Source organism: Sarcophilus harrisii, chromosome 1 (genome assembly GCF_902635505.1).
Source record: "Sarcophilus harrisii chromosome 1, mSarHar1.11, whole genome shotgun sequence".
In the NCBI taxonomy this organism is placed as follows: Eukaryota; Metazoa; Chordata; class Mammalia; order Dasyuromorphia; family Dasyuridae; genus Sarcophilus; species Sarcophilus harrisii.
Genome location: NC_045426.1, coordinates 315,070,013 through 315,090,917, shown reverse-complemented (window position 1 = coordinate 315,090,917; position 20,905 = coordinate 315,070,013). Strand labels below are relative to the sequence as shown.

At 36.9% G+C, this 20,905-nt stretch overlaps 2 protein-coding genes across 12 annotated transcripts in view; one reads left to right on the top strand and one right to left on the bottom strand.

Moving 5' to 3' along the window:
• Positions 1-16,017, bottom strand: part of FAM221B (family with sequence similarity 221 member B) — a 50,927-nt gene extending 34,910 nt beyond the window's left edge. For 4 of the 11 annotated variants that reach the window (XM_031945339.1, XM_031945338.1, XM_031945344.1 and 1 more), the window contains exons 1-2: positions 14,990-15,409; positions 6,147-6,570 (exon numbers count right to left, since the gene is read on the bottom strand). In XM_031945339.1, coding sequence (XP_031801199.1) covers positions 6,147-6,570 — 424 coding nt within the window. In that variant the 5' untranslated portion in view covers positions 14,990-15,409. The other 7 variants (XM_031945340.1, XM_031945341.1, XM_031945345.1 and 4 more) reach the window with 5 other exon arrangements.
• A 29-nt stretch (positions 16,018-16,046) lies between these two features.
• TMEM8B (transmembrane protein 8B) overlaps positions 16,047-20,905 on the top strand; it is a 76,229-nt gene continuing 71,370 nt past the window's right edge. The window contains exon 1 of the mRNA XM_023497621.2: positions 16,047-16,977. Coding sequence (XP_023353389.1) covers positions 16,509-16,977 — 469 coding nt within the window. The 5' untranslated portion in view covers positions 16,047-16,508. The remainder of the gene's footprint in view (positions 16,978-20,905) is intronic.

Genomic DNA, 20,905 nt, shown 5'->3' with positions numbered 1-20,905 from the left:
TAAATTTGTGCATCTCATATTTCCTTTCAGCTACTTCAATTCTGCTTTGCTCATAGAGCCCGCTCTTTGATAGGGCACATCATGCTGGGTGGTCCTGTGAGAGGGTCTTCCATGTCTCACAATTGATTCTTCACAGACCTTATATCAATTCTTTTGACCTCTGAGTGCTTGTCTTATGGGAATTCTCTGTAAAAAGTCTTTAAGGCAAACATATATTTGGCATTTGAACAATGTGGCCAGCACATTGAAGTTGTACTCTCTGCAATAGAGTTTGAGTGCTTGACAATTCACCTGAGAAAGGACTTTAGTGTTGGGTTACCTTATCTTGCCAAGTGATTCAGAATCTTCCTAACACAATTCAAACAGATGTGATTCAGTTTCCTAGCATGTCATTGGTATACTGTTCAAATTTCAGAGACATATGACGAGGTCAATACAATGGCTCTGTACACCTTCAGTTTGGTAGGCAGCATAACACCTCTTCTCTCTTACACTTTCATTTGGAGCCTCTCAAAAAGTAAGTTTGCTCTGGCATTGTACATATCAATCTCACCATCGATGTGTACATCCCTAAGAAGTATATTGTCAAGGTAAGTGAAGTTATCCACAACATTCAAAATTTCTTCCTTTGCTGTAACTGATGCTTCCACTTAGGGAGGGTGCCACACTGACTGTGGAAAAACTCTGTTTTCTTGATGTTAATTGTCAGGCCAAAATTAGCATAAGTGACAGAAAAATGATCCATATTTTATGGCATCTCAGTCTACTTTGGTGTATAATCATCTGTAAACAAAAAGTTGCATAGCAACTTTCCTTTACTTTAGTCTTGGCTTGTAGCCTTTCCAAGTTAAATAATTTGCCATCAATGCAGTAGCTGACCCTGATGTCATTTTTATCTTTGTTCTAGATATCTGACAGCATCACTATAGAAACAAGCACAGTCCTGTTTTACTCCATTGGTGACTGGGAAAGAGTGAGAGCATTGTCCATTATCCAGAACACATGTAAGCATGCCATCACTTGAACTGACATATAACATTAATTTCTTTGGAGCATTCAAATTTTGCCTTATCTTCCACAAGCCCTCATGACTGACCATAACATCAGAGGCTTGGACAGATTGATAAACATTGTGTACAGACCTTTCTTTAGCTCTTGGAATTTCTCTTGGAGTTGTTGGGCTGGAAACAACATATCAAACATTTCTCAGCCATATCTGAAGCTACTACAATTTAGGACAACTTTGGCAAGAATCTTGTTGGCGACCACTCTGTGATTGTCACAGGACATATCACCCAGAAGATTTCAATCAGCTTTTGTATGAACAGATTTTGTAAATCTCATGAACCAACCACAGGCACTTTGCCACAAGACATTCAATGATATTCAAATACTCTTTTTGAGTTAGAAGTTTAGATAGAAATGGATTAAGTTCAACATAAGGTATATGGTCAATAGCTTTAGTATTTGTTGATGGTCTGCTGAAAACATAGAAGTGTTCAGTCAATTTCTCCAGGATCATGTCCCTGTCACTAATCAATGTGGCTACAGCAATGCTGAGTAGTTGAGATACACCATAGATCTTTGGTCCATAAATAGCTTTTGGGACATCATAAAAGCACTATCAGCATAAAACTGAATTTTAGCTGCCTTCTTACTGAGTAAAAAATCCTACATTTCTCTAAGCTTTGTTTATATTTTACTTCTGATGGAATTAAATGCTGCCTCTTGGTAAAACCTGTGGAGTTCTCATTTTGTATTTAGCAGCTTCTGAATTTCTATATCATTTTCATCAAACCAGTCCTGATGTGCGTGAGTATTCTGGCCTGGAAGAGTAAATGTGCTGTACACCAAATGTCTGAAAGCTGCCCACTCCTTTTCTACTTCACTGTTGCCAATGTATAATTGGCAACAGCGTATTGGCTCAGCTTTCCCTCCAAGTCAGTAACAAACTGTTCAGGCATGAAGAAGTGCTCTAATTTGTTGACATTAAGTTTTCTTGTAGTTGTCTTGCCTTGGGGCCATTGCTTTTGCTGAAAGCAAATGTTTATCTTGGAGAAGATAAGTCTTCAGATTGATGCAACACTGTGCCATCCGTTGCTTTCATCACCCATCCTATCTCTTCTCTTTACAATAACATAAGTCTATTCAGTACCAATGAGTGCTTCAAGGGTTAATCCGCAAAGTTTTATGACTTTAAGTATTTATGAGAAAGTTATGAGACAAATAAGTCTTCAGTAGTAAGTGCTGCCATTTCTGACTCCATTTCTTTTCAGAACTTTCTGCCATCTCTTGATAGTTCGTGGCTATTCTCTATTAAAGTCATCTAGGATCATAAGCTTATCTCTTTCATCACATTGATTATGAGTGTTTCCAAGTCTTCATAATATTTTTCTTTGACCTCATCAGGCTTTATCATGGCAGCATATGCACTGATGCACAGCTTTCCTGTAAGTAGCAATCACATTGTCATAAATCTGTCATTCACTCCTTTTGGGAGGCATATAAGTTTGTTGACTAGATTAGTTTTTGTTGCAAAACCTATGCTAGCTTCACTCTACTCTCCATTACTGTGGCCATTCTAAAAAAAATACAATGAAAAAAGGTATATCCAGCTCCAACTTCAGTAAGCTGGTATTTATTTACTAGCCTTGTTTCACTCAGGGCTGCTATTTGGATGGGATTCCTACTTAGCTCTTTCATAACCAAAACTGTTCATCTTTCAGGTCTCCTGGATTTTGTGTTGTCTAAAAGTGTGCACACATTCATATACAAATGATGAACCAACTCATTTTCACAAAAGTTTTTGTATTTTTTTTTTTTTTTTGCTTGTTTTGACTGCAAGGTAGGATTTTTGCCTGTCATGGTAAGCAGACCAGGGTTGGGTTAGGTAAAGTAGATAATTTAAAAAATCCTTTTCTAGCCTCTTTCTTAGGCTAGGAGGAGAGCAGTGTGGTCCTTTAAAAAGGTTGCTCAAAGAAGAAATAGGAAGAGGAATGCCATATAAAGTAATTGTAGACAATATGAAATACTTAGGACTTTACCTACCAAGACAAACCCAGAAACTATATTAACCTAATTGCAAAACTCTTTTCACACAAATAAAGTTAGATCTAAACAGTTGGGAAAATATCAATTACTCATGGGTGGGCCAAGCTAATGTAATAAAAATGACAGTTCCACCTACATGAATTTACCTATTCACTGCCATATCAATCAAACTACCAGCAATTGTTTTATAGAGCTAGAAAAATCTGGAAGAATTTAAGGTTAAGAATATCAAGGGAATCAATGAAAAAAAATTATGAAAGATGGTAGCTTAACTGTATCAGATCTCAAATTACATTATGAAGTGGTAACCATATAACAATCTGGTATTGGCTAAGAAATAGAATCAGTGAAGAGATTAAGTACATAAGATACTGGAGAAAATAGTCACAGTATTCTAGTGTTTGATAAACTCATAGACCCAAGGTTTTGGGACAGAAACTCACTCTCTGACAAAAACTGTTGGGAAAGTGGGAAAACAGTAGGGCAACAACTAGGTATAGAGCAATGTCTTACACTGTATATTAAAATAAGGTCAAAATGAATAAATGATTTAGATATAAGAGGTGATACCATAAATTAAGGGAGCAAAGAATAGTTTACCTGTGAGAGTTGTGGAGAAGTTAAGAATTTATAAACGAAACAATAGATAGATAAGAGAGCATTACAAGATATAAAATGGATAATTTTGATTATGTTAAATTAAAAAAAATTCACACAAACAAAACCAATGCAATCAAAATTAGAAGAAAAGTAGAAATCTGGGAAAAAATCTTTACAAGTATCTCTGATAAGTCTGATTCTTTTTGTACAGCAAAATAATGTTTTGGTCATGTATACTTATTGTGTATCTAAGTTATATTTTAATATATTTAACATCTACTGGTCATCCTGCCATTTAGGGGAGGGGGTGGGGGGGTAAGAGGTGAAAAATTGGAACAAGAGGTTTGGCAATTGTTAATGCTGTAAAGTTACCCATGTATATATCCTGTAAATAAAAGGCTATTAAATAAAAAAACAAAAAAAAAAACAAAACAAAACAAAAAAAAAAAACAAGTATCTCTGATAAAGCCCTCATTTCTTAAATGAACTCTGAGTCAAATTTGTAAGAATACAAATCATTCTCCAATGGATAAATGGTTAAAGGATATGAACAGAAAATTTTCAAAGAAGAAATCAAAGTTTTCTATAGTCTTATGTAAAAATGCTCTAAATCACTATTAGAAAAACATAAATTCAAGCACCTTTGACATACTACTTCACACCTATCAGATTAACAATATGATAGAGAAAGAAAATGACAAATATTGGAAAGGATGTGGAAAAATTGGCAATTAAAGAACTACTGATGAAATGGTGAACTGATCCAACCAATTTGGAACTATGCTTAAAAGATTATAAAAATGTGCTAACCTCTGATTCAGCAATATCCTTATGAGGTTTGTATACCAAAGAGATTTAAAAAGTAAGAAAAACTATTTGTACAAAAATACTTAAAGCAGCTCTTTTTGTGGTGGCAAAGAATTGAAATTTTGAGAGATTGCCCATCAACTGGGGAATGGCTGAACAAGCTGTAGCATATGATTATGGAATATTATTGTGCTATAAGAAATGATGAGCAGAATATTTTCTGAAAAATCTGGACTTATATGAACTGATATAATGTGAATTGAGCAGAACCAAATGAACACTGTACATAGTAACAGCAATATTGATGACCCCACTTAGCCATTTTCAGTAATATGATTATTTATGACAATTCCAAAAGACTCATGATAAAACACATTATCTTCCACTTCCAGAGAAAGAAAATGGATGCAGTCTGAATGATAGAGTCTGAATGCAGATTGAAGCATACTTTTAAAATTTTTTTGGGGGGGCACCTGCTTTTCCTTTATAATGTAGACACATATAGAAATATGTTTTGCATGATTGCACATGTATAACCTTTATCGAATTACTTGCCTTTTCAATGAGTAGGGTGAGAAGAGAGAGAAAAAGAGAATTTGGAACTCAAAATAAAAAAAAATTAATGTTAAATATTTTACATGTAATTGGGAAAAAACTAATATATTTTAAAATAATAAAAATCATGGGTGTTTTTTAAAAGGAGAAATACCTATATGATTGATGCAAAATGTAGTGAGAAGAATCAGGAGATCATTGTGCACAATACCAGCAAAGTAGCAATGATTAACTGTGAAAGACATAGATACTCTGATTGATACACTGATCCAAGACAGTTACAAAGGACTTGTAAGGAAAAAGTGATATCCACTCCTAGAGAAAGAACTGATAAACTCTAAATGCAAATTAAGGTATAATTTTTTCTCATTTTTGGTTATATGGCTAATATGGAAAATGCATATTATCACATGACTGAATGATATCTTATTATTTGTCTTCTCAGTGGAATGGGAAGGAATGGGATGGAAGAAACAATCGGGAACCCAAAATTTAATTGGAGAAAAATGTTAAAAGTAAATAATAAATATAAAAATAAAAAATAAAAAGAATGACCACATAAACAAAACAAAACAAAACAAAAAACAACTGGTATCCAATAGAGAGGAGTTATAGAGCTCAAAAGAAGGGGACCATTTAACTTGGAGGTGGTGGCGGCAAGGAAGATTATATAATCTTATAGGGGCATGTGAGCTTAAAGAGAATAGGGAGTGGCTTAAAGAGAATAAGGAAGGCATTGTATAATCTGGAAATAAATCTGTAGGAAAAGCACTCTCCCAAGGAGAACTGATAAATGGGGAATCTAATTTGAAAAGGGGGGTTATATAATTTGGGAGGAGAGGTGCAGTATGACCTGTGGGCAGGAGGAAATCCTTATAATTTGGGAGGTGAAGTCCTTCTAACCTGAAGGAACAGGAATGAAGGTGGAGGTGGAGATGGAGAAGAACAATTGAGGTTTTGAACAGCGCTTTTGGGATGGAGACTAGAGTATCTTGGAGGGAAAGTATGTGTCTCAGGACTGTGAATGATGGTTCTGGGGCAAGGGCTTGGGAAAGTGGATGAGGGCCCTGGAGATAAAGAATAGGTTCTGGGATTGGGGGTGTGGAGGGAGGTTTTGGGGGAGCAGTTATTACGTGAGGTTGGTTTCTTCACTGTCTTCTTTCCTCGGGCATTTTGATGGTTTGTTTGGATGTGGTCATCACTGATGCCTTCTTCATACTGTTCCTCTTGGTCTTTAGATGTGAAATTTTTGGGGGATTTGACTGGAAGGAAGTGGCCTGCAGAGAGTGGCTTCTCTGCTGGGCTCTTAAAATCTTCAGCATTGTGGGCCTCTCCTTCCTTTTCAATGGTATGGGCTTCAGAAATAGAAGATCTACTTAGCATCTCTGCACCGAGAGCTTCAGTGATAGGTTCCTCAAAGAAGATGGATTCCTCAAGATTGAGGACCTCCTCAGGAATGGGGGTCACCATCGATGTAGGGAACTCAGGAGCAGAGGCCCCATAACTGGTAATCTCATAAGTGGAGGCTTTCTGTTTTTTTTCCTCATCAGCCTCCATCTGTTGGTAGAAAAGCAAATATGGTTTATTAGGTAGAGTTTGGAGGATCGGAATCAGGAGTACCAGGGATATAAAGAGATTAGGAGTAAGATCAGAGAATGAAAAGCAGGAGGAGTGTAAAAGATCAGGGAGACAGGCAGCTCTAGTTCTTGAGGGAGCTCACTAGGAAGTCCAGTTGCTCTCTAGGAAACATACAACCTAGTACTCTGGGAAGATAAAGAAGGTAATGATTGGTTAGTCCTTTTTGTCACTGGTGGCATATGGGAAACAACAGACTGTGAATACAAGATAAAGATCTCAACCAGTAGAGTTGTGTTTGGGGGATGGTTGATTTGGATTGGGAGATAAAGTAGTGAAGATGAGTGATAAGGTAAAATAAGCACAAATATGAAGAGTTTGTGAAGCCCATAAGCATAAAGAGCAGACAATGAGGCATAAATAGTGACCAAAAACCAAAGGCTGGCAAGTTGCTGGGAGGGAAAGGGACAGAAGAACAAAGAGAGAATGTGGGAAAAGCAGCTTTATGTTCTAATTACATTTGGACTAGAATTAACTTCCAGCAAATTAGGCCACATCTATCAGAAGTGAGATTGACATAAAGTAATTACATGGGCAAAGATACAAATATCCTTGGCTATAAAGACATTGCCTAGGAGAGATGGATTAACAATCATGAAAGGTAAGATTTTCTTTGGATTAAGAAATATTTTATTTAGATGTTGAAAGTTCATGTTATAGGTTTAAGTTCAAACAAATATATATAGCTATGAAAATGGAAAGGACGTAAAGAATGCGGGAATGGATGTCTACTCTTTGGCAGTATTACATTTATGTAATTTTGCTGTATCATGTACAATAAACATATAATTAAAACTAACTATATAAAAGAAAATTAGAGTCTGGTCCAGTCTAGAAATCATTTGAGTCAAGGTGGCAAGTGTATTGAGAACTGGCCCTAGATACAAGAAACAGGAAACTGTTAATCCTGTTCTGATACCTACTGATTGTGTGATCATTGATAAATTACTTAAACTCTCAATGTCCCAGTGCAAGGTTGTGGCTTGTTCATACAATCTGAAGATAAATTGCTTATTTGCATTAGCAAAGAAAGGTCTCATAACAATGAGATCATAGGTTTGGACACACACAAAAGAACAACATAAATAGAAAGAAGCAAAAGAAAAATAAAAGCAGAAAAAATGTGAATGATTTAACATCCTATTTTAGAAGGGTTGATGATTATATTTTTAAAAGAACAAAATTAAAAGCCTAGCATAATAAAAGTTAAGAGAGGTGTTTCTGGGAGATTTCAAATAGGTAATACTTACAGGTTTGACATATATTGACACAACTCATAAATACAAGTTTGAGTAACCTAGGGTTATATTATAATTCTGGCAAGTTAGGGAAATTTTGGAGCAAACCAGAGAAAATGAAGCCCCCCTCCCAAATTTTCATATATATGAAATAAATATTTATATGAATAATTTCTTCTTATCACAAGAAGCTTATAGGAGGACTTTTTTCTTATCATAAGCCTAATAATGGAATCTCTGGGACAGAGTATGGACATTTTAGTCACTTTATCTGCATGGTTTCCAAAATGGTTGTACTGATTTATACTCCACCATGATCAATGCACTGCAGTACCTGTCTTCCCATAATAGCTTAGTCCCCTGCCTTCTCCAAACCTGCAGATATTGACTAGTCTTAATTTTAATATTTTTGTCAATTTGCAAGGGATGAGGGAAAACTTCAAGTTTATATCTCCTACTACTAGTGATTTGAACAATTCTTCCTCACAATTGTTAATTATTTATAATTCTTCTTTTGAGAATTATTCATAACCTTTGACCTTTGGTTTTTTATTTTATCTGTCTGTCCATCTATCTATCCATCTATCTAGTTGTTACATATTTTGGATACCAAAACTCTTATCCTAGATAAATTAATTTTGTTTGTGCAAAAGCTTTCCTTTTCATAAAATTAAAATTATTGATTTTATCTGTTGTAATTGTCTCTCTCTCTTGTTTGATTAAGAATATATCTCCCATCCATAGCTAGGAGAGGCCTATGACCTGCTTCTCTTTTAATTTTTTTATAGTGTGATCTTTAATATTAAAGTCACATATCCATTTAGAATGCATTGTGGAATAGCTTTGTGAGGTACTGGGTTTAAGCCTAATTCTGCCAGACTGCTTTACGGTTTTCCTATCAGTTTTTTAAAAAAATCAAATAGGGAGGAGTTTTTTTTTTTAAACAAAACAGAATTTTAGAGATATTAAATAGGGAGTTCTTTCCTAAGTAATTAATTTTTTCTACTTTATTGAACACCAAGTCATTGGGTTACATTTTTAAAATTATTTTGCCTTGTCTAATCTGTTCCTTTAACTTACTTCTTTATTCTTTATTACCAGAAAGTTCTGATAACTGCTACTTTATAATATAGTTTGAGTTCTAGGAGTACTATTCCCTCTTTGTATATAAATATTTTCATAATTTCTTTTGATATTCTAGATTTTTTATTTTTCCAAATTTATGCTATTATCTTTTAAAATTTTTTTTTATTTAATAGCCTTTTATTTACAGGTTATATGTATGGGTAACTTACAGCATTAACAATTGCCAAACCTCTTGTTCCAATTTTTCACCTCTTACCCCCTCCCCCCTCCCCCAGATGGCAGGATGATCAGTAGATGTTAAATATATTAAAATATAAATTAGATACACAATAAGTATACATGACCAAACTGTTATTTTGCTGTACAAAAAGAATCAGACTCTGAAATATTGTACAATTAGCTTATGAAGGAAATCAAAAAGGCAGGTGGGCATAAATATAGGGATTGGGAATTCAGTGTAATGGTTTTTAGTCATCTCCCAGAGTTCTTTCTCTGGGTGTATATGCTATTATCTTTATCAAATTCTATAAAGTATCCCTTCAATAATTCAATTGGTATAGCACTAGAAATATACATTAATTTTGTTAATATTGTCATGGCACAGCTCAGTCATAAGCACTGAACATTTCTTCAGCTATTTGTTCTTTATTCTTTTTTTTCCTCCTCAACAGTATTTTATATTTCTAAATACATGTAAAGATAATTTTCAACATTCATTTTTGAAAAACTATATGTTCCAAATTTTTCTCCCTCCTTCCTTCACCACCTCCCTTCCCAAGAGAGCAAGCAATCTCATATTGGTAAAATATGTACAATCCTTCTAAATATAGCTCTATATTTGTCATATGGTGCAAGAAAAATCAGACCAAAAGGAAAAAAAAAAACCATGAGAAAGAAAACAAAAGGTGAAAATACTCTGCTTCTATCCATATTCTCTCTCTCTCTCTCTCTCTCTCTCTGGCAATTGGAGTTAAGTAACTTGCTCAGGATGACACAACTAGGAAGTGTTTAGTGTCTGAGGTCACATTTGAACTGAGATTCTCCTGACTTCAGGGCTGGCGCTCTATTCACTGTAGCACCTAGCTGCCCCCCACATTCAGTCTCTACAGTTTCTCTCTGTATGTGATTGGCAGTTTTCTTCTCAAGTCTATTAGTACTGCCTTGAATCACTGCATTGCTGAGAAGAACCAAGTGTATCACAGTTGATCATCACATAATCTTCTTGTTACTGTGTACAATTTTATCCTGGCTTTGATCACTTCACTCAGCATCAGTTCAGGTAAGTCTTTCCAGTCTTTTCTGAAATCAGCCTGTTCATCATTTCTTGTAAAATATTCCATTACCTTCATATACCATAATTTATTCAGTCGTTGCCCAGCTGATGGGCATCCACTCAATTTCCAGCTCTTTGACATTACAAAAAGAGCTGTTATAAACATTTTTGCATATATAGATTTTTTTTTTTACTTTTTAATTATCTCTTTGGGATATAGACTCAGTAGTAAAACTACTGAATCAAAGGGAACACAAAGTTTTATAGCCCTTTGGGCATAGTTCCAAATTGCTCTCCAGAATGGTTAGTTATTTCACAACTCCACCAACAATATATTATTGTTTCAATTTTCCTAAACCACCTTTAACATTTATTATTATCTTTTCCTGTTAAATACCCAATCTTAGCCAATCTGAGAGTGAAGTGACACCTCAAAGTTGTCTTAATTAATTTCTTAGACATTATCATTGTTATTTATTTTTTTATGGAGAATTTTGTAATTGGGTATTTTTAATACATAATTTCATGAGAGGCAGTATGACAGCGAAAAGAAAAATGGCCTTCACTAGAAATTGATCTGGATTCAAGTCCTGCTTCTTTGGGTTAGTCATTTAACTATCAGTGCCTGAAGCAACATTGTAAGACCATATTTCAAAAAAAGGAATGATATATATTAGTAGAGGAAACTGCTTATCAGGAGTTCCTTATAGATCTAATTAATTTAGTTTCATATTGAATATTTTAGACAGAAAATGTAGCTAACATGAAATTTTTGAAAACAGAATTCCCATTACATGACATGAAACAGAGTTTCAGAATTTTTGACTTTGGGAATTTCTGACTCCAAAAACTATTTTACTTAAATGAGTATAAGAAATGTAGAAAGGACTATTTTAGAATTAGCTACTCAGCTATCTAGTCACCATAGTAAAAGATAACAATTAAAAGCTAAGAATATCAGACGATAAGCATTTACTAACTGCCTACTAGGCAAGCTAGTGGCACAGTGGAAAGAGTTTCTAGGGCTTGAAGTCAAGAAGACTCATGGTCATGATTTCAAATCTGGCTTCAGACACTTACTAGCTGTGTGATCCTGGGCAAATCATTTAACCCTGTTGGCTCCTGTTTCCTCATTTGTAAAATGAGCTGGAGAAGGAAATGACTGAAAGAGATTCAACAACAACAACAATAACAACAAAGTGCTTGTTACATGACAGGCACTGTGCCAAGCCCTAGAGATAAAGACAAAAACCAGTCGGTTCTTCCAATGAGTTCAGTCTAATACAAACAGTTATATGAAAACAAGCTGTTCAGGATAAATTGGAGAATATCAATAAAGGGAAGAAGATAGTAGTAAAAGGGATCAATAAAGTCTTCTCAGAAAAAAATGGAATCTTAGCTGGAATTTGAGGGAAGCCAAGGAATCCAGGAGGGAGATGAGGAAGATTATTCCAGGCATGAAGAAGAGCCAAGGTAAATGTCCAGAATGTGGAGATGGGAGTTGTGTTATGGAAGGAACACTAAGGAAGCCAGTGTTAGTACTCAAAATACATGTCTGAGGTAAGGGCAGAGGAGTAAGATGTAAGAAAAACTAAAAAGATGGAAGGAATTGGTCTATGAAGGGCTTTGAATGCCCAACAAAAGCTTTTATATTTGATCCTGGAAGTGATAAGGAGCCTTTGAATGGGGAATTGATATGGTCATAACTGAACTTTAGGGAGACTAATTTGATAGTTCAATGGAGGATGACTTGAGGCAGGGAGACCAATCAGCAGACTAATGCAATAATCTAGGTCTGAGGTTATGAGGACTTATACCGGGTGTATTAGTGTCAGAAAAGAAAAAGGATGTATTCAAGCAGTGTTATGAAAGTAAAATTTATAGGACTTGGCAACCAATTGGCTATGGTGGGTAAGAATGAGGATTTGAAGGTGACACTTAGGTTGCAAGCCTGGGTGAGGGGATAATGATATCCTTGATAGTAATAGGAAAGTTCAGAAGAGGTATTCATTCCAAAGAAGGAGTATTCATTCCAAACAAAATAGTAATACAATTAAAGAGGCAGACCGAATTTGGAATAAGAGGACTTGGGGTCAAAATCCAACGCTGCTACTTCTTGTGTGACTTCGAAGAATCACTTTACCTTTCTGGGTCTAAGTTTCCTCATCCATTAAAAGGGGTGTTGGATTTGAAGAGGGAGCATGACTTTATTAAAAACATCAGCATCATTTATCAAGAGAGAGGAAATTAGAACCCTCTGGCAAAGGGAAGTAGTTTGAGCCTCATAATGCTGACAGTCAATAACTTATAGAAAAACATACTGGTTTGGAAACCAGAAGTGGCTTTATTGCACTGGGGCTAGGACACTGCTCTTGAAATCTGTAGACCTGGAATCTAGCACTTACTACTAGCTGTGTGACTTGGGGAAGCCACTTTATCCTTGTGGGTCTCAGTTTCTTTATCTGCTAAATGAGAATAATTCCTCCTTTGTCCTGCTTTCCTTACATTGGGATTGTAAGAACCAAATGAGATATTGAATATAAAGTGCTTTGTAACTGTCAAGTGCTATTAAACATGCAAGTTTTTTTTTTTTCTCTAAAGAAGAGTGTCAGCAATAGAATGTCAGAAATGGATGAGGTACATGGATAGGGACAAAGTTCCAGGTCTGAGCTTCTAGTTAGCAGCCTTTCTAGTTAATTGAGCAATTATAGTTGTTTTCTCTATCTCATCTAGGTATTCAGAATGGTGCAGACTTAGATGATTTTCTGTTGTATGTATTTATTAGAGGGTAGCAAAGGAAGAATAGGATATACCTGGAGGATATTGTGGAGCTGAATTTATAGGCCAAAGGAATAATAATTTTGGGAAAAGGGAATGGTCCAAGAAAATAGTCATTTAATTTTCTGGAATTCTGAGCATTTTAAAAATCATATAATTTTTCAACTAACAGTCATGTATTTCCTCTCTCACTGACCTCCTCCCATTCCTCCACTGGAAATAAACAACAAAACCTTTGTTAAATAATATACAGCATAGTCAAGCAAAACAAGCAAGTGACTCATTCTGCATCTTGAATCCATCACCTCTCTGTCAGGAAGGAGGTGAATAGAATGATTCATTGTTAGCCCTCTGGAATCTTAGTTGATCTTTACATTGATCGGAGTTCTTAGTTTTTAAGGGTTTTTTGGTACGATGTTCTTTTATAGTATAAATTTTTCTCCAGGTTTTGCTGATTTTGCTCTGCATTAGTTTAATAAATTCTCAATTTGAGTGGTGGAGAAGTAGTTTTCTCTTGCTAAAGTAGGACAAGACTATACCATATCATTATATTGGAGGCATTAGTAAAGGTCCTTTGTGGCCCAAGGTTGATGTTGCATTATATTTTTATCTCAGGATAACAAAGAATTGTTGGGTTTCAGAAGGATCATTAGAAAATATTAATCTTTTGCAGTAGGTTAGTGAGAGGGAATGGTTAATGGATCTATTTATAGTATGAAAAGACAAGTAGCACTCTACAAATTTCAGGAAATATCCAATATCTTTGAAGGGTAATTGAATGTCAGTGTTGGGTTATATTCACCTTGTACAGATTTTTTTTTTTGGGACACTACTGAAAGATGACATATTGAAAGATCTATTAATTCAGTTCAAGGTAATGCACATATTTAACACTTTGTATGTAGTTAAATACAAAGTTTAAGTTAAACATAGATCCTGCCTCCTGAAGTTTATAGCCTTGTAAAATAGATAAGACATTTATACAAATAACCATAATACAAACGAATGGATAAATGCATTAGGAAGGTGCAATGTGAGTTCCAAGTGGGAAGATTGTTCCCAAGAAAGGGTGAGGGTAGATTTATGTTTGATTTTAAAGACAGGGAAGAATGGGGGAAGAGGGTTAAGGAAGAGAGGAGAGAGCATTCTAGGTATAGGGAAGAGTGTGATCAAAAACAGTTAAACAAATATAGGAAGTCTAAGAGATAATAAATAGTTTAGTATGTTACTTGGAAAGATGTAATTCTCTTCAATCTCCTTTTCCATGGAAGCTTTGAATGTGTATGCTTGTGAGTATTTTTTATCACCAAAAATTTCTCATAGAAAGGAATTTTCTGGTAGATTATATGGTTTTTTGGGGGAGAATTAGGAATTTTCCAAAATAACCAAGTTGTGTTTTAGCCTTTTGTATTTGATATACATCCTATATTTGATGGATATATATATATATATATATATATATATATATATCCTATTTTTAAGGAGAAATCTGTACATGTGCCTATGTGATTTACTGGGTCCAATAAACAGATATACTATTGTCATGATTGAAAGATCTTTAGGTTTCCAGAATTAAGAATACTCTGGGGAGCAGGATTCATTCTTTTTGTCTGCTGGTCTGCAAGATAAATGAACAGAAATGAGAGGGGCAGAAAAAGAGATGACTGTTGAAAATGGGGATATGATAAAGGGAGAATGGAGATCTAATTGGATAGAATGGCAGGAGAATGAGGAGGTAACACATAAGGGACAATAAAGAATATGAAGAATGGATGTGATGGGAGATAGTTAAGACTTTATATGATGGGGGAAGAGGTGAGAGGGTCCTTGATGTAGGTGGATAGAGTAAATTGTGGAGCAAAGACAGAAGATGATGGAAAGACAGGAAGGACATAATTTGGAGCAGATAAGGGGGAAAAGAAGAAAGAGAATACAGAGATGAAGGGACATATAGGAAGCTTTGTACCTTTAGTTTACTTGTAACAGCTGATCCTTAGATACACTCCTGGAACTCTGAGAACAAAAAACTTGAGGGATGATCAGAAAGGGCAAGCTGGAGGCTGCGTAATGAAAAGTGAGAGCCCTTAACAAAAAGCCTAGCATTTGGGGTGAGTAAATTAGGGAAATCTCCAGGATTAAGGGAAGTTGATCCTGGGGGTAGATCTGGGATCCAGGGAAAGGTTTTTTTGGGAGAGGGTGAGGTCTAAGAGAAGGGAGAAAGGCCCAAACTGGAGGGCCAGGATTAAGGATAAAGTCCTCTGTAAGAGGATTAGGTAGAAAATTGGGGTAGGGAGCCGACCAAGGGAAGACAGGTCTATGAAAGTAATTTGGGGGAGGGGAGGGACTAAAGATTTCCTTTAAGATCTGAGGGGGCGGGATTTATAAAGAAACTTCCAGACCAGTAATGGAAGGATCCATTACCCAGGCAACTAGAATCCCTACTCCATAGCAACAACAATTCCAATTGTTAGGGAACTGGTTCCTGAGAGGGTGACAGAATGGGGATGCTGGGAATATCGGGGAAGGGGAGCTAGTGATAAAGCTGGCAGTGGAGGCCCGAGGTAGGGAGGGAGGTGGAGACTAGAAGATGAGGTGTCTAGATGAGAACTTTGAGAGGAGTTGGCAGAAGGGATATAAGAGGACTGTCAATAGGGACCTTGTGGAGGCTAGCCGAGGAGGGGTTTGAGATAAGGTCTTAAGGGAGAAGGTTAGTAGAGGATGTGGAGAGGGGTTAGTGGAGGAAATGATGGAAGAGGGGATGTAGTAATAGGGGCTGTGGGAAACCAAGGTCTGAAGTTAGCTTTTCCTTCAGGCGGGGAATATTTCTCTCCTGAGGATTGTCACTACGAGGGAGAGGAGCAGTCTCACTGGTGGTGGTGGTGGTGGGGTCAGATTCTGTGGAACGTACATGAAGCGTTCTTCCAGTGGGGGGCAAAAAGGGGCGGGTAAGAAGATGAGGTTCTGTCTCAGGAGCCGGAGGGCAGTCTCTGTATGGGGCCAATGGGGCCGGTCAAACTGACCCTGAGTGTGACCAATGGGATCGGACAAGGGGGTGGGCTTTATTTTACAAGGCCTATAGAGCCCGTGGAAGGCGGGGCGTCAGAATGACGTTGAGTGGAGGGCCTCTGCTTGGCCTGGCCTTGCAGCTCAGAGCCGCCCCCGCCCCCGCCCCCGCCCCCGCGCCCGGCCCGGCCCTGGGACCCCAGGCCCTGGTCGCCGCAGCCTAATGCTAGGGTCCCGCCCCCTCCTTTCCATCCCCTCACCCATCCTCCACTTCCTTATCGAGGAATCCCAGCATCAGAATTTGGACTCCAGCTCACATCCACTCATTTTAGGACCCTCAAACATCGCCCTCCCCCCCATTCCGGGACTCCTTCTCCTCCCATTCTTGGAGCCCCCTTTCCTCCGCCCCTTTCCCTTCGCCTCATCCCCTCTCACATCCTGGAAACACGCCTAAATCCTTGCTTCATCTCGTCTTTCTCGTTATGGAGCAGAACGGCGGCCTTTTCCCACTTCAGCACCAAGAACAGCCCCTCTTCCTGCCTTTTTCTCACCCGCTCTCCCAGTCTCAACCCCTCTACTTATCTCTCTCTCAGCAGGACTCCCTTCCTCTTTCCCAACCTCTCTCTCAGCCCCAACCCCTTTCCCAGCCCCAACCCCTTCCCTTACCTATTCCCCAGCCTCTGTCGCTACCTTTGAATCAGCCCCTGTTCCTCTCGCAGCCTCTTTCACAGCCGTTGCCCCTTTCTCAGTCTTTGTCTGTTTCCAAGCCCTTATCCCTCTCCAAACCTTTATCTCTGTCCCACTTTCTGTCCCTTCCCCTCTCCCAGGCTCTACCTCTCTCCCAGTCCCTGTCCCTATCCCTCTCCCAGCCTTGGCTCTGGTCTGGGCTCCAATTGCCACCTTCACTATTCTTGCTGCTGCTGCTGCTCTTTGTGCTGTGCCCAGGGGCTGGTGAGTGCAGAAGCAGAGAGGTTTTGGAGGCTAGCAGGGGGTTATCCTGGAAGAAGGAAAGGAAGGAGAAAGGGGAGGAAAGGAAGAGGGAGAGAGGAAGGGGAGGAATAAAGGAGGGAAGAAGCTGGGTATGAATTGGGGAAATCAGATTGGGGAAGAGGTATTGAAGAAACAGGAAAGTCCGGAGAAGAAGGACTATAAAAGCGGGGGCTTACAGGATCAGGGAGAGGGAAGACAAGCTCTGTAACAGGCTCTGTAAACTGTTTTTCCCCGCAACCCTCATTCCTGTTGCTTGCTTTCTCAAATAGGGTTTGTTATTACTAAGGAATAGGGTTAAAAAGGGGAAATGAGAATAATAGTTGCCCGATTTTACTATTAATTTTGCCATTAAAGTCTGAGAGGGAAGCCATAGCCTTTGTCCTTGGGAAGCCTCCAGTTTGATGCTTGAGACAAGAAACACATAGGTTTAAGAGAGGAGTTTCCTAGAACCATTTTTAAATATAAAGAGACACAGGTAAAATCCTATTATAATTGACTCTAAGGGAATGTTCAAATTCTTTACCATACAGCATCTTTTCTTTATAAAAGAATATTGATTAAAGAAGTTGAATGTCTCAGATAACTGCAAAATTTTAATATTTCCATCAGCTGATTGCATTTCTAATTAACTTTAGATTCAGAAAATTTTAAAGTTGGAAAGAACCTTTTGGATAATCTAGTTTAACATCCTTAATTTACAGATTAGCCTGCTGAAGTCCTAAGGAGGTTAAATGATTTGACTGAACACATAGTGAATTAATGGAAAGCCTGAAACAAGAACACATGTCTCCTAATTCCTATCCCAGTGGTCTTTTATAACTACATCATGTTGTTTCCAACAATGGTTCTCTGTCTGGGACAAAGATTAAGGCAAAGGCAGTGAAAAGACTAATGTCTAACCACTAGACCATCAGGGATCATGTGTATACCATGTCTGTGAGTGAGACTGTAGGTTTTTCCATGGAAAAGCATCTCTCTTGTGCTTTCTGCTCATGTTCTGAGTCCAATCAGGTTGTAGTATGAATTGTGTATGGAAGGTACTAGTGGACAGGGTAAGTAAGGCAGGATAGGGTAGCTACAAGTCCCAGGTAAGAGATAAGAGATCTTGTACTATACTTATTAGTACAAGAGAACTACTTGTATTGCAGTGATAGCTATCATAATCCTTCTCTGTTGGGATGTCCTGAAAGAGTAGAGACAATTATTCAGGAAATTGAGGTAATAAATCCCTTCAGGGAAGCCAGAGGAAATGCTGAAAACATACAATTCTATCCTTATGGCTCAGCTTAAAGGTAGTAGCATAGAGGAAAGAGCAATGGACCCAGTGTAAGAACACTTGCAACATGTTTGTTCTAATTTATGACTGTGGAAAAGAATGATGTAATACACTACTTTCAGGGAAAAATATGCTTTAAACCTTAAAGTGTCTATAAATGAGAACTATTCTTTTTATTCTTAAAATTATAAAAGAGCATTTTCTTCATTTATTCTCATTCATGTTTTTACTGTTTTCACTATAATAGTGAAAAAGTCCACATCATTGAACTGAAACAGTAGGAACCTTCCTGAGGGTGCCTGGAGTTTTCTCAGCTGCTGCGGCATTTGCTCTCAACTTGGATTTACACATTAAGATATAGGAGAGATGGATATAGGTGAGGGAGGGGGAAGAATTGTACACACTAGTCATAGGATCAGAAGTTTTAGAACTTGAACAGATGTTAGGGTCCAATCCCTTAATTTTTACAAAGATAGGGACTGAGATTTAGAGAGAATAAGTGATGTATCTAAGGTCAAACAGTAAATAGAATTCAAACCCAGATTCTCTATACCCCTTCAAAATTTCTGTTGATGTTCAAGTGCTCTAATTGGCAACAAATGCTCTATGGCAATATGCTACCCTTTCATTTCCCTTTTCTTGAAAACTCAAAAAAATTTTTTATTTCTAAGACAAATTTATTGAGCCACTGTTTGAAGTATGATTAGAAGCACAGAGTATTGTTTGAGGATAGGGAAGAATGTATTTAATTAGAGACTTGCTCACTTAACGAGAATGTTAAACTGGAATAATAGGGAAGAGAGGGAAGAGAGAAAAATACTGGACAAGGCTGTTGAATCAGAAACTTTGAAGGACAGAAAGATAGCAATTGTGGAGGAAAAGCACAGTAGTTTACAAGATAGTCAGAAATAGTGTTCATAATCCTACTTGTGAAATGAGATGTCTATGTTGAAAATAATATGAATTAGAAACAAAAGGAAAGCATAATGGTAGATCATTTGGCTGAGGATAGAAGAGAGTAGCAAGTAGTAGTGTTGAAATATACAATAGACTTCCAGATCAGATGAAGGACATGGATAATACATTTACAAAACAGATCACAAAACTGGTACAGAGACAAGATATAGAAATGATGGGGAATTTAAAATTTCCCAGTCTTTTCTGGGAATTTTATTCCACTAGAAGTAGAACATATGATAAATTCTCGAGTGACTTCTAACAAATTGATTTTTAGAAACTAGAAGTTACAAAAGGTATTGCTTCTTTAGACCTTAGCCTAATGTGGTGGAATTTGGTGACCTAAATTTGGTGACCTGAATCAGAAGTCTTCTAATCTTGTACGTATGTGGCACTTAACATTTTTGAGCCTTAGTTTCCTCTTTAAAACAAGAAAGTTGGATTAGATGATCCAAGATCCTCTCAGCATTGTATCCTAGAGTACTATAATTTTTTCTTATCTTACATACCATGTTCTTCTTCCTTCTATTTTTCCTCCTCCTCCTTTCTCTTCTTTTTCTTCCTTCTATTGTAGATTCTTGAGAGTTATGCCACATTAATCCACTTTTTTTTTTCCTGAGGCATTTGTGGTTAAGAGACTTGCCCAGGGTCACACATCTAAGAAGTATTAAATGTCTGAGGTCAAAGTTGAACTCAGGTTCTCCTGACTTCAGGGCTGGTGCTATATCCACTATACTATCTAGCTGCCCCACTTTTTTTTAAAAAATAGATTTATTGCACTGATATTTGAAGGAAATATTTTAGAAATAGTACAGTTGTGTTTCAGTAAAACTTCTGGCAAAGCTTTACATTATATTCTTGAAAACAAGATGGAAAAATGAGGGTTATATAATACGATTAGATGGATTCATCATTGATTGAACAACCAGCCATATCCAAGGAATGGTGACTAATAGACTGATATCAGTGTTGAAGGAGATCTTTTTTTGTGTGACTCAGAGCTGTATCTTTGACCCTATCCTGTTCAACATGTTTTCCAAAGACTTGGAATGAAGACATTTACAGTATCTTGAGTTTTTTAGATTTTTGATTAGATTTCCTATAGTGACGGCAAACCTGTTTCTTGGTACTTCTAGTAAAGTTAGGACTCAGTGATTATAGATAAATTGATTGGATTGAACTTTTGTGAGACAGACTATTTATGGGAGAAGATGTGCCTTTTTACTGACCTATAAAATTCTTTTAAAATGTTTTTTTCTTTTAAAAATTACTTATGCTCTTTTAAAAATATTGCAATAAGTTCTCTATGATACTCCCTCTATCTCCTTATTATATAAACCTTGCTGGTTACACATTACATTAAGCAATATAAGTTAATATTTAACCATGCTTGACAACATATGCCTTATTCTACACCAATAGTATACCATCTCTTTGATAAGAATTGGGAGATGTGCTTCACTATCATATTTAGCTACTATACCCATCAGTATTCTGAAGTCTAAAAAGGGAATGAATCTTTGAAGATTCTAGCCTCTTTTTTCCCTTTGGTCTTTCCCCTTTTTTTTCTTTTTGGAAGACCAGAGCACAGCAAAGCTAAGAAAGAACTTGTGTTCTAGGGGTAGACAACTTTCTTTCAATAGTCAGTAATGTCTG